Raw genomic sequence first — 13862 nt, forward strand, 5'->3', positions numbered from 1 at the left:
TGTGACCGCACACCCCACAGCGACAAGTCTATGTGACCGCACACTCCACCGCGACAAGTCTATGTGACCGCACACTCCACCGCTACAAGTCTATGTGACCGCACACTCCACCGCGACAAGTCTATGTGACCGCACACTCCACCGCTACAAGTCTATGTGACCGCACACTCCACCGCTACAAGTCTATGTGACCGCACACCCCACCGCTACAAGTCTATGTGACCGCACACTCCACCGCGACAAGTCTATGTGACCGCACACCCCACCGCTACAAGTCTATGTGACCGCACACCCCACAGCGACAAGTCTATGTGATGGCACACTCCACCGCGACAAGTCTATGTGACCGCACACTCCACCGCTACAAGTCTATGTGACCGCACACTCCACCGCTACAAGTCTATGTGACCGCACACCCCACCGCTACAAGTCTATGTGACCGCACACTCCACCGCGTCAAGTCTATGTGACCGCACACCCCACAGCGACAAGTCTATGTGACCGCACACCCCACCGCTACAAGTCTATGTGACCGCACACCCCACAGCGACAAGTCTATGTGACCGCACACTCCACAGCGACAAGTCTATGTGACCGCACACCCCACCGCTACAAGTCTATGTGACCGCACACTCCACCGCTACAAGTCTATGTGACCGCACACTCCACCGCTACAAGTCTATGTAACGGCACACTCCACCGCTACAAGTCTATGTGACCGCACACTCCACCGCTACAAGTCTATGTGACCGCACACTCCACCGCTACAAGTCTATGTGACAGCACACTCCACAGCGACAAGTCTATGTGACCGCACACTCCACCGCTACAAGTCTATGTGACCGCACACCCCACCGCTACAAGTCTATGTGACCGCACACTCCACCGCGACAAGTCTATGTGACCGCACACTCCACCGCGACAAGTCTATGTGACCGCACACTCCACCGCTACAAGTCTATGTGACCGCACACTCCACCGCTACAAGTCTATGTGACCGCACACCCCACCGCTACAAGTCTATGTGACCGCACACTCCACCGCGTCAAGTCTATGTGACCGCACACACCACAGCGACAAGTCTATGTGACCGCACACTCTACCGCGACAAGTCTATGTGACCGCACACCCCACCGCTACAAGTCTATGTGACCGCACACCCCACAGCGACAAGTCTATGTGATGGCACACTCCACCGCTACAAGTCTATGTGACCGCACACTCCACCGCTACAAGTCTATGTGACCGCACACTCCACCGCTACAAGTCTATGTGACCGCACACCCCACCGCTACAAGTCTATGTGACCGCACACTCCACCGCGTCAAGTCTATGTGACCACACACCCAACAGCGACAAGTCTATGTGACCGCACACCCCACCGCTACAAGTCTATGTGACCGCACACCCCACAGCGACAAGTCTATGTGACCGCACACTCCACCGCGACAAGTCTATGTGACCGCACACTCCACCGCTACAAGTCTATGTGACCGCACACTCCACCGCGACAAGTCTATGTGACCGCACACTCCACCGCGACAAGTCTATGTGACCGCACACTCCACCGCTACAAGTCTATGTGACCGCACACCCCACCGCTACAAGTCTATGTGACCGCACACTCCACCGCGTCAAGTCTATGTGACCGCACACACCACAGCGACAAGTCTATGTGACCGCACACTCCACCGCGACAAGTCTATGTGACCGCACACCCCACCGCTACAAGTCTATGTGACCGCACACCCCACAGCGACAAGTCTATGTGATGGCACACTCCACCGCGACAAGTCTATGTGACCGCACACTCCACCGCTACAAGTCTATGTGACCGCACACCCCACCGCTACAAGTCTATGTGACCGCACACTCCACCGCGTCAAGTCTATGTGACCGCACACCCCACAGCGACAAGTCTATGTGACCGCACACCCCACCGCTACAAGTCTATGTGACCGCACACCCCACAGCGACAAGTCTATGTGACCGCACACTCCACAGCGACAAGTCTATGTGACCGCACACCCCACCGCTACAAGTCTATGTGACCGCACACTCCACCGCTACAAGTCTATGTGACCGCACACTCCACCGCTACAAGTCTATGTGACCGCACACCCCACCGCTACAAGTCTATGTGACCGCACACTCCACCGCGTCAAGTCTATGTGACCGCACACCCCACAGCGACAAGTCTATGTGACCGCACACCCCACCGCTACAAGTCTATGTGACCGCACACCCCACAGCGACAAGTCTATGTGACCGCACACTCCACAGCGACAAGTCTATGTGACCGCACACCCCACCGCTACAAGTCTATGTGACCGCACACTCCACCGCTACAAGTCTATGTGACCGCACACTCCACCGCTACAAGTCTATGTAACGGCACACTCCACCGCTACAAGTCTATGTGACCGCACACTCCACCGCTACAAGTCTATGTGACCGCACACTCCACCGCTACAAGTCTATGTGACAGCACACTCCACAGCGACAAGTCTATGTGACGGCACACTCCACCGCTACAAGTCTATGTGACCGCACACCCCACCGCTACAAGTCTATGTGACCGCACACTCCACCGCGACAAGTCTATGTGACCGCACACTCCGCCGCTACAAGTCTATGTGACCGCACACTCCACTGCTACAAGTCTATGTGACCGCACACTCCACCGCTACAAGTCTATGGGACCGCACACCCCACCGCAACAAGTCTATGTGACCGCACACCCCACCGCTACAAGTCTATGTGACCGCACACCCCACCGCTACAAGTCTATGTGACAGCACACTCCACTACGACAAGTCTATGTGACCGCACACTCCACCGCTACAAGTCTATGTGACCGCACACTCCACCGCTACAAGTCTATGTGACCGCACACCCCACCGCTACAAGTCTATGTGACCGCACACCCCACAGCGACAAGTCTATGTGATGGCACACTCCACCGCGACAAGTCTATGTGACCGCACACTCCACCGCTACAAGTCTATGTGACCGCACACTCCACCGCTACAAGTCTATGTGACTGCACACCCCACCGCTACAAGTCTATGTGACCGCACACTCCACCGCGTCAAGTCTATGTGACCGCACACCCCACAGCGACAAGTCTATGTGACCGCACACTCCACCGCTACAAGTCTATGTGACCGCACACTCCACCGCTACAAGTCTATGTGACCGCACACTCCACCGCGACAAGTTTATGTGACCGCACACCCCACCATGACAAGTCTATGTGACCGCACACTCCACCACTACAAGTCTATGTGACCGCACACTCCACCACTACAAGTCTATATGACCGCACCCCCTGCACCCCCCCCCCCCCCCCGGACTTCTGACGGCCGTGTCTCTTGATATTATACTAGCACACACACATCAGTGCACCCACCCCCCCGGGACTTCTGACGGCCGTGTCTCTTGATATTACACTAGCACACACACATCACTGCACCCCCCCCCACCCCCCCGGGACTTCTGACAGCTGGGTGCCCGGACACCACTTGCACACATCCATCCATCCATCCAACCTCCCCCCCCCCCCCCCCCACGAGAGCCCGCCCCTCCACTCATTCTTACCTTGGAGATTAAGAGCCAGCAGCTACGCCTCCCCTGTAGGCAGAATTGAGCTTCCCAGCGGCTGAAGTTCTTCTGCACATGCGCAGAGCTGTGCTGGAGAAGCGCGTCCCCGTCGTCCCGACAAGAAGAGGACAAGAGACTTGTCGGAACCCATGGCAACCGAGGAGCAACACAGGGGGGGGGGGCACCCCAAAAGGTAAGTGAATAACTTCTGTTTGCCTAATTTACAATGCACAATGTATATTACAAAGTGCATTGTATTGGGCAAACAGAAGTAATGAGATCTAATGTTTATGGCCGGACAACCCCTTTAAGTTCGGGCCTCGTTTATAACTCATTAGAGGAAATGCTTGAAATTCTTCAATCTCAGGATGGCGAGCCTGTAGAATGGACCAATGTTTTTTAATAATGGTGCCAAGTTGGCCACTTAAGGGCCAAAGGTGGGAACAAAGGCAATGCGCTAAGAGACAGTGTCTTTATTCCTACTACTCAGGGCAGAGTCACGGGGGATCACTCATATATCATCTTTAAGTTGTGTGATCAATGTCTGGGGATAACCTCTCTGTAGAAATTTTTGGCACATAGTGTCCAAACGTTCTTCTAGAAAGCGTTCATCAACAATAAGGAATAACAGAGGGAATTTACTGCAAGTAACAACCCAACGCTTTATATGTAACCACAATGTAGGCCCTAAATATACAGCAGAAAGAATCTACCTCGTTTTCCTGAAAATAAGACCTACCCTGAAAATAAGCCCTACCCAGATTTTCTGGGAAGGCTTTAACTATAAGCCCTACCCTGAAAATAAGCCCTAGCTGCATTACATTAAAAAAAAAAATTGAATACTTACCTAGCAGGATTGATCAAGGTTCTCCTGCCGCAGCCTGGAGCTCTGCTTTGCGTCCTGCAGTTCTCGTTCACACACAGAAGATCATTTCTTGGTTATGGGATACATAAATCCCACCTCCAGGAAGCGATGGCTCCTATTGGTTCTCGAGCACTGCTTAGCCAATCCATGCAGCGCTCGATGAACTAATGCGATGGCTGTGATTGGTTCATCGACTGCTGTTCAGCCAATAAACGCAGCGCTCGATGAACCAATGATAGCCATCGCGTTGTGGAGGGGGGATTTATTAATTGGCCAATCAATGACACGGCTCAGCGTGTTGTAGGTCCAGAGAGCAGCAGGAAAGACCTGGACTGAGCCTGGTAGGTAAGTATAATTAGACATCCCCCAAAAATAAGACCCAGTGCCTGTTTTGTGACAAAAGTTAATATAATACAGGGTCTTATTTTCAGGGAAACATGGTATCATTATGACAACTGTCCATTAACAGGTTAATAGTGACTGATCTTGTGCCGTGCAGCCCCGCCCTGTAGTCAACAGAAGAAAACTTGCTCATAGGTCTATGTGCATCAGGAAGTAGTAGTTTCATTTCTCTCTTCCTCCGTCAGCCATGGCGTCTGCTGCTGTGAGAGACGAGCTGCTCTGCTCCATCTGTCTGAGCACTTATGCAGATCCTGTGATGCTGAGATGTGGACACAACTTCTGCCGGGTCTGTATTCATCGTGTGCTGGATACACAGGACGAGGCTGGAGTTTATTCCTGTCCTGAATGCAGAGAGGAGTCTCAGGAGCGGCCGGCACTGATGAGATGCTTAGCTCTGTGTAACATCATGGAGAACCTCCTGATTACTCCTCCAACACAGACGGAGGCCGGGATCTTCTGCACTTACTGTGTGGACTCTCCTGTACCGGCTGCTAAATCCTGTCTGCTGTGTGAAGCTTCTCTGTGCGAGAAACACCTGAGAGTTCACAGCAAGTCAGCAGAACACGTCTTATGTGAGCCCAGTGCCAACCTGGGGAGCAGGAAATGTTCTGTCCATAAGGAACTTTTAAAGTACTTCTGTACTAAGGATTCCATCTGTATCTGTGTGTCCTGCAGTCTGGCCGGAGAACATCGGGGTCATCGGGTGGAGATGCTGGATGAGGCCTCTGAGAAGAAGAAGGAGAAACTGAGAAATGTTCTCCAGAAACTGACCACAAGGAGGGAGGAGACTGAGGACAGAGTCCGGAGTCTGGAGGAGCGCAGGAGGAAAGCTCAAGAAAATGCAGCTGGAGAAGCGGAGAGAGTCACTGCCCTGTGTAGAGACATCAGGAGACGGCTGGATGACCTGGAGAAGAGGGTCCTGAGCGAGATCTCCAGGCAGGAGAAGGAAGAGTCACTCTTAGTCTCTGCTCTGATGAAGAAGCTGGAAATACAGAAGGACGAGCTGTCCAGGAAGATGAGACACATGGAGGAGCTGTGTAACATGACTGATCCACTGACTGTCTTACAGGAACCAGACACCAGGGACTTGTGTGATCCTGAGGACATGGGGGGACATGATGGAGGTGATGGGAACACAGGGGGACATGATGGAGGTGATGGGGACACAGGGGGACATGATGGAGGTGATGGGGACACGCGGGGACATGGTGAACCACTCCATGATGTAGATGGTCCGGATGTGGCTGTGATCTCAGACACATTACACACATTATGTGACATAGTAACAGATATAAGGAGGGGGATCTATGTGGAGGGTCCTGCAGATATATTACTGGATGTAAACACAGCTGGTAATTATATCCGTATATCAGATGACCTGAAAACTGCAACCGGGACACAAGAGAACCAGAAGCGTCCAGAAACAGCAGAGAGATTCCAGATTCATCAGGTGATGAGCAGGAGGGGATTCTCCTCAGGACGACATTACTGGGATGTGGAAATCAGTAGATCAGTGGGGTGGGGGGTGGGGATGTGTTACCCCAGTATAGACAGGAGGGGGCAGCAGTCATCCATTGGATGTAATAACAAGTCCTGGTGTTTGTGGAGGTGTGATAATCAGTACTCAGTGAGACATGACAGGAAAGAGATCCGGTTACCTCACATTATATCCAGTAATAGAGTCAGGATTTATCTGGATTATGGGGCCGGGCGGCTGTCCTTTTATGAGCTGTGTGACCCCATCAGACACTTACACACCTTCACTGCCTCCTTCTCCGAGCCGCTTCATGCTGTATTACGTGTATATGATGGTTCAATTACAACATTGGGAGAAACCATAATAGAAACTGACCAGAGACAGGACTGAAAGACAACCTGATTGGTAGATCAGACAGCCAATGGGATGAATGAGGTGGGGCTGCAGGTGATTATAAGCAAAGCCAGGCCCACTTGACCATTTTCCCGGAGTAGGGGACTGCGTATCCCTGCGTATTGTCATGTTCTTACACGGTTATGCCGGCACATGTACATGTATTTTACTCACGCTGTCCTGCGCCGGCTGGCTGGTTTCTTCTTTTTTTCACTTTCCTTCTCCTGTCTCCTGGCAACATAAAACCGCCATACATATGTAATGTAATTGTGTAAGCGCTGTGTTGTGACCGCACCCATAGAGAACAATAGGGCTGTTATGTGCATTATATGCGGTAAAATAGAACATGCTGCGCTCTTTATTACGCACATAACATACGCAATAACATATAGGCAAGCGTGAGCGGAACAGTGAAAGCAATGTCCTTTCATTGACACCTTTTGCGCGTATTATATGCGTGCGCTGTTAGTGCGATGGAATGCTACAGCTATATTCTTGTGCTCCGAATCCAGCGGGGTTCAGTTCGAGCTGCTTGAAGGATCATAGACTCGGTCACACAGCATTCTGCGTAATCAACTGATTCTCCCTTTATTAGAAAAAAATAGAAATATTTATACGTTTTTTTAGACTCAGACATTGAAAACGAGCCGAACAACAGCCCTTATTTATAGAGAGCGAAGGGCAGGATGGCGCAGGAGAGACCATTGGGACTTCTCTCACAGTACATTGTGGGTGTTATACCCAATGCACATATGTTGGTGCCCGGCCTATCTGACCGCTGTCCTTATGACTAGATCACATGTGGGGGATCCGCTGTGATCGTATTCTGGGTGTGATCCCTGTGTCTCCTTATGGATAATCCTCCGTGTGTCATTGCTGTTTATCCCAATGATGTCTGATCTACTACATCACATGAACCAGCAGTCCCATTTTACCAGGATTGTCCCCCAAAAGAGAGCGCTAAGTGGGTGAAGTCCATGAAAATCTGCATAAAGGTGGCATCCTGGTATGTTTGTGGGGTTCCTGGGTAGATCAGGTCGGGTTCAAGACTGGGTTCACACGGGACTGAAATCTCGCGGAATGACCGCACGGAAATACTGCGAGATTTCTGCGAAAGAAATGCAGCTGCAAATCCCATGGCCTTTCGTCGCGGGTTTAGGAGCGGCTTCACCGCCTGCATTCTGCTGCGGCCATCTCTCCCCATAGAGAGGAGAGAATCCACTGCGGAACCAGGGAAATAATTGATATGCCACGTCTTTGAGTTCCGTGTGGCTCGTCAATCTCAGTGCGGCTCGGTCACAGCGTATGGATGAGATTTTTGCAAATCTCCTGCACTTTGCTGGCTCCATAAACTACATTATTGGGCTCAAAGGTGAGAGAACGGGGAGTCCGGGGAGCGGTGTACAATACTCACCGGGTGCCCCGCTCCAGCGCTGCGTCCCCGCGCACACATAGTGTGACTCTACAGCCGTCTCCGTGCTGACGCTCTCCCAGACAGAGTGGGCTGAGAAGAGTCACGGCTGACACCCACTCGCTTTTTTCCCCTTTTATCGCTGCATTTTTTTCAATGGGACTTTGTAACGTTAAAATTGCATCACACAAAAATGACAGAAGCAAAAACTTGTGATTTTAACATTAGAAAGTCCCATTGAAAAAAACGCAAAAACCACTAGTGGTAGAAGCCCTGAGGGCGCGATCACATGACAGATTTTAAGTTCAGTATTTTGTGAGCCACAACCAGCAGCGGGTCCAAAATCTGGAAGGACGGCACCTCTCCCCATTATACTGGCTCTCCACTCCGGGTTTTGGCTCACAAAAAGCTGAACATAAAAACTGTCATGTGATCGCGCCTTACTGTGTACGCACGGACTTCACGGAGACACAGCGCCGGAACGAGGCGCCTGGTGAGTATCGAACACAACTTCCCGGACTCCCCGTTCTCTCACCTTCGAGCCCCGTAATGTAGTTTATAAGGCTGACAGGTGGTGACCGGTTCCCTTTAACCCGCCTGCAGTTTGAGGTATGCTGCCACGTGCAGAGTGGCCTCACTAGTAATAGTGTCTCCTATATCAGCCTCAGCAATAATAGTAGCATTCTCTGAGCAGTATAAATAATGTATTAAAGTCATTCTACAGGCCGGTACGATTATGCCAATACCAAATGGAAATAGTTCTTTTCTTTTTCGCAACTTTACACAGTTTAAAAAAAAAAAAAAGAAAAGTAATAAAGCTTTAAATCTCCTCCTTTTGCCATATCTATAATAAAAAAATGTAAATCATAAAAGAAAAATACATATTTGGTATCGCCGCGTCTGTAAAAGTCCGATCTATCAAAGTAGTGCATTATTTACCCCGCTAGGTGAACGTAGTCTGAAAAAAAAAAATAAAGAACGCCAGAAATGCACTTTTTCAGTCACCCTGTCTCCCAGAAAAAATGCAATAAAAGTAATCAAAAAGTCGTATGTATTCTGAATTAGTACTAATGAAAACTACAGAACATCCCGCAAAAAATGAGCCCTCGCTCAACTACGTTGATGAAAAAATAAAAAAGTTATTGCGCGCAGAAGATGCAGCAGAAAATTAAATGTCTTTGAAAAACAATACAAGTAGTACAGCAAAAAAACTGTTTGGTATCGCAGTAATCGTACTGACTAGAGATGAGCGAACGTACTCGTTAAGGGCGATTTCGTACTCGAGCATCGCTTTTTTCGAGTACCTGGCTACTTGGGTGAAAAGATTCGGCGGCGTGGTGGAGCGGGGGGTAGTAGTGGGGAACAGGGGGGAGCTCTCTCTCTCTCCCCCCCCCCCCCGCAGCCCCCCGCTCACCCCCGGCGCCCCCAAATCTTTTCACCCAAAGTAGGCAGCTACTCGAAAATAGCGATGCTCGAGTACGAAATCACCCTTAACAAGTACGTTCGCTCATCTCTAGTACTGACCTTTAGAATAAAGTTATCAGGTCATTTTTGTTGCAGTTTGTGCCCCGTAGAAACAAGATGCACTAAAAGATGGCGGAATGTCATTTTTTTTTTCATTTTACTCCACATAGAATTTTGTAAATGTTTTTCAGCACATTATATGGTACTTTAAATAAATAAAGGAGTTATGATTTTTTAAATGGAGGGACAGCCAAGCACCAGCTCCCCCTGCCACAGAGACCTTCGGCTGTCTTCTGACAAGCCGATGGTCTCTATGGCAACCTGTGAGCAAAGCAGTGCAGGACTTTGAAAATAGAAGCAGGAGATTGCCGGCAGATCAGCAATATCTTCCTGCTTCTGTTTTTCGAAGTCCTGCACTGCTCTGTGTGGGTCTGTGCAGGCAAAGCACACTGCCACAGCTTATGGCAATGTGCTCTGCAGCTCCTATAGTGATACATAGGCCGGACATCTTCTGGGCTATATCGCTATGGGCAGTGGAGCTCGTCCCGGAAAATTTCCGGGTGTGCCACTCAAGGGGTTAATGGTGACTAGACGTCACCAGAGAGTGGGACAAATGCTTGTCCCACTGGGGTCCTGGTGGAAGTCAGGACACAGGGTCCCAAAGTGGGACTGTCCCGCCTAAATCAGGATATATGATCACCTTACCTTATGGTATGTTAAAAGCTTTTAGAAAGCTCAGTTACACGTTAACCTTTACTATTATCTAAGTATGTTCGATATTAGGGCAATAAATATATTACTAATCAGAATGTCAGTGAATAGAACCCATTCTGTGAATTACCCGTAATCTGGTGTCTGATAATCCAGAGATTCTGATAATCCGGCCCTTGTTTCCAGCACAGAACCAGAAGACGGAGCATTATGTGACAGCAGCAGATTATGTATGAGCATTTCATCTTCCTTCAGCTTCTCTGCCAGAAAGTTTTATAAAGTTTTTTGCCAGTTCAGTAACTCAGAACATCTGATAATCCGGCATCAGAGCCTGTTAATGTCGGACTAAGGAAATGCAATTCTATATATTACTTTCATCTTCAGCAGTTTGGGTTTTAGGTTAATTTCCGCTTGTTTCTTGCTTACTATTGTTATAATGACCCAATCACATGAAATGCGCCTTATTTGTTCCCCACTTTGCATTATTTTGGGGTCACCAGATCTGTGTAGGTAACTGCTGGGCATTGTAAGGGTTAATAAAGATGTATCTGCATATAACTGATGGGCGCCGGTGTCTTTACTTTAGTTTTTACCTCCCTGTCACATTTAGTATTTCCTTCTTCCCCCGCTCTGACTTTATATGGTGGTCCGGTGACCCCCCAGCCTTGTGAGGCATCTTGGGTTCATTGATGGATGTTCATGCAGTTCTCACCTCAGGAATGGCGCCCCACTGAGCATGTTTTGGTAAACACATAGGGGGGTATTTACAGAAGCTTTTACACCACAATTATGGCATAAGGCCTCCTTCACACAGGCGGGTTTGCATCGCGACATCCGGAGTGGGATTCCAGCCCATAGCATGCTATGGCAATCCGCGATTTCCTGCCCATGAGCGGAAATCGATTTTCTACTCAGGGGTGAAAAAAATTGCAGCATGCTGCGATTTTGTGCGGGATACGCACGTTTGGCTTCCGTTGAAGGCAATGCAAGCGGTCTGTCCCGCGGCACTTCGCAGTGAGCCCTGCAGAAGTATCGAGGGATACGCTTCACTGCAGAACTCTGGCGGCTTCTGCGCATGTATGAGGGAGCACCACCCGGCACATCCGCAGCGCTGTACAGAAGCCACCGGACAAGAACGCAGGGGTCACCAGCCGGGTGCCGGTCAAACTCCGCTGGTGAAAATCCGTGTGAAGGTGGCCTAAATAAATGTACATTTTTGTGCAAGTCACAGAAATTTGTGACTTTTTAGCTTTTTTTTTGTCACAAAAGGCCTCATCATCCATGTAGTCTATTATATAGTAGTAATGATGGATGATGAGCATGTAGTTTATAATATAGTAGTAATGGTCTTGTGAGGCGCAGAGGGTTAAGGAAGCAGAATGCAGTCCTAAGCTCTCGCTCACGATCTGAAGGTTGTGGGTTGAACCTTGATCCGGCTACCCGCATGGTTCAGGTAGCCAGCACAAGGTTGACTCAGCCTTCTATCCTTCCGAGGTCAGTAAAATGAGCACCCAGCTTACCTGAAAGTCCAGCGTCCGCGGAGCAGGCCCAGAGCCGAGGAGAGAGCGGGGTAGATGGATGCCTTTTCACAGAGCTCTACCATCTCCTCCCTTGGGGGTGGCACGGCACCCGAACAAATTACTGCTGGAGGAGTTTCACGGGGTAAGCCAGTACGCGGTTTACCTTAAGTCCTTTTTGTCACTTGTGACGCCAGCGTTCCGTCCTCTGTGGTGAATCCAGTAGATGAAAGTAACGTAGTCCACACAGAGAAAATGTTATGAGCAAAACCCGGAATGGTTGGTAGAGCTCGTTTACTTGTAATAACGATTAACAGTCCATCAACTTTATATCAGCCAGCATATCACCGATGCACACAGATTAGTGGTGTCAGGGGGGATTCACAGGAGGTCAGACGAGTCCACAGTCTCAGTTATCTGTGGGGTTCTGCTCCCGGCCGCTCTCTCGTTTAGGGATAGCACTCAGCGCTGCAGGGTGATTCCTCTTTCTGTCTTACAGTCCTCCATATTAATAGCAGGGAGCCCGGGTGAATAGTGCCAGGGCACACATCAGGCCATCGCTCAGCCTTTTCCATCCTAGGGCTCCTCATAGCACAAGTTCTCCCACTCACTAGAAGTCTCTCAGCTCTCCAGATTTCTGCCAGACTGCACACTGACTTAGACTCTTGCAAGACTCAGGCTCAGGCTAAGGGTGCGTTCTCATGAGCGTAGGTGATTTTACGTTCGCACGAGCGCAGCGTATAATCGCCGGAAAGAACGTTTTTCGCCGATCACGACCAGCGCTAGAAAGCGTATTTTCGCTTGTTCCTACTTTTCAAACGGTCTTTTCGGCCAGCGAATATTCGCCGGCACGTATTTCGGTCGCGTATGTCTGTTTTTCCGCGGGTTGCCGTTTTTCCACGCCGTAAAATTGCCCATGTAAACGAATACATTCGAAACCATTGCCTCAGATGGTCACGTATATACGTTTGGTCGCAAAAACGCGCCGTTTATGCACTCGTGTGAACGCACCCTAAGACTGACTTGCACAGCATCCTTGTAAAAACACATATACATAGCATGATCACATGACATACAACACGATACATTTTTCAGACATAACACAGACATTAACCCATTCAGTGCTGCAGATGTGCAATACACATCAAATTAACACACACAGAAGACACTAACAAGACAAAAGCATTCATACTTATGGAGGGGCCCCGCTAGCTCTGGGCCCCTACAATAGCGCTGCAGAATAAGTTAGTGCTAAACAAATAACAAGTCTCTTCCCCTAGTAATGATGGATAATGAGGAAGTAGTATGCAATCTAGTACTAATGATGAGGATGTAGTATATAATATAGTAGTAATGATGGATGATGAGGATGTAGTATATAATATAGTAGTAATAATGGATGATGAGGAAGTAGTATGCAATCTAGTACTAATGATGAGGATGTAGTATATAATATACCCTGTTTCCCTGAAAATAAGACATACCCTGAAAATAAGACATAGCATGATTTTCCAGAATTTTTGAGGATGCAAAATAATTTTTCAGGCTTTTTGAGGATGCTTGAAATGTAAGCCCTACTCCAAAATTAAGCCCTGCTAACAGTTAATTAAAAAAGTCAATTTAAATAGTGTCCAGGCAGCTATACATGTAAAAAAGTTAAACCTTTTTGAGCAAAAATTAATATGACACTGTCTTATTTTCGGGGAAACACGGTAGTAGTAATGATGGATGATGAGGAAGTAGTATATAATATAGTAGTAATGATGAGGATGTAGTATATAATATAGTAGTAATGGTGACTGTTGAGGACATAACATTAAATATAGCAGTGAGGATGAGGAGGGGAGCTGAAAGTACTCTGTTTGGGGAGTTCTCCATCATTTTGGCCGCTCAAGGGCTCTACAAGTGGGCAATGGGGCCTAAAACCTTCAGGCAAAATTTCTGTTCTGAAAGCCACCGGCTGCTGCTTTTGGTTTGGGCCCCGCTGTGCATACAGATATAGGATTAGGGCCACAGCGG

At 49.0% G+C, this 13862-nt stretch overlaps 2 protein-coding genes across 2 annotated transcripts in view; both read left to right on the plus strand.

Annotated features, from left to right (window-relative positions):
* Positions 1–3727: 3727 nt before the first annotated feature.
* LOC136611048 (cyclic AMP-responsive element-binding protein 3-like protein 2) overlaps positions 3728–13862 on the plus strand; it is a gene marked incomplete at its 5' end in the record, with an annotated part of 34694 nt that continues 24559 nt past the window's right edge. The window contains one exon of the mRNA XM_066590299.1: positions 3728–3796. Within this exon, the coding sequence (XP_066446396.1) occupies positions 3728–3796 (69 nt within the window). The remainder of the gene's footprint in view (positions 3797–13862) is intronic.
* Positions 5058–6811, plus strand: LOC136611045 (E3 ubiquitin/ISG15 ligase TRIM25-like). Its single transcript, XM_066590297.1, has one exon. The coding sequence runs from the start codon at positions 5058–5060 to the stop codon at positions 6735–6737; it is 1680 nt and encodes a 559-aa protein (XP_066446394.1). The 3' UTR covers positions 6738–6811.

Source organism: Eleutherodactylus coqui, chromosome 2, assembly GCF_035609145.1.
Source record: "Eleutherodactylus coqui strain aEleCoq1 chromosome 2, aEleCoq1.hap1, whole genome shotgun sequence".
NCBI lineage: Eukaryota > Metazoa > Chordata > Amphibia > Anura > Eleutherodactylidae > Eleutherodactylus > Eleutherodactylus coqui.

Bases quoted from the DNA above. Each gene is read 5' to 3' on its own strand.
- LOC136611045 (XM_066590297.1), top strand. From the start codon at position 5,058: ATGGCGTCTGCTGCTGTGAGAGACGAGCTGCTCTGCTCCATCTGTCTG.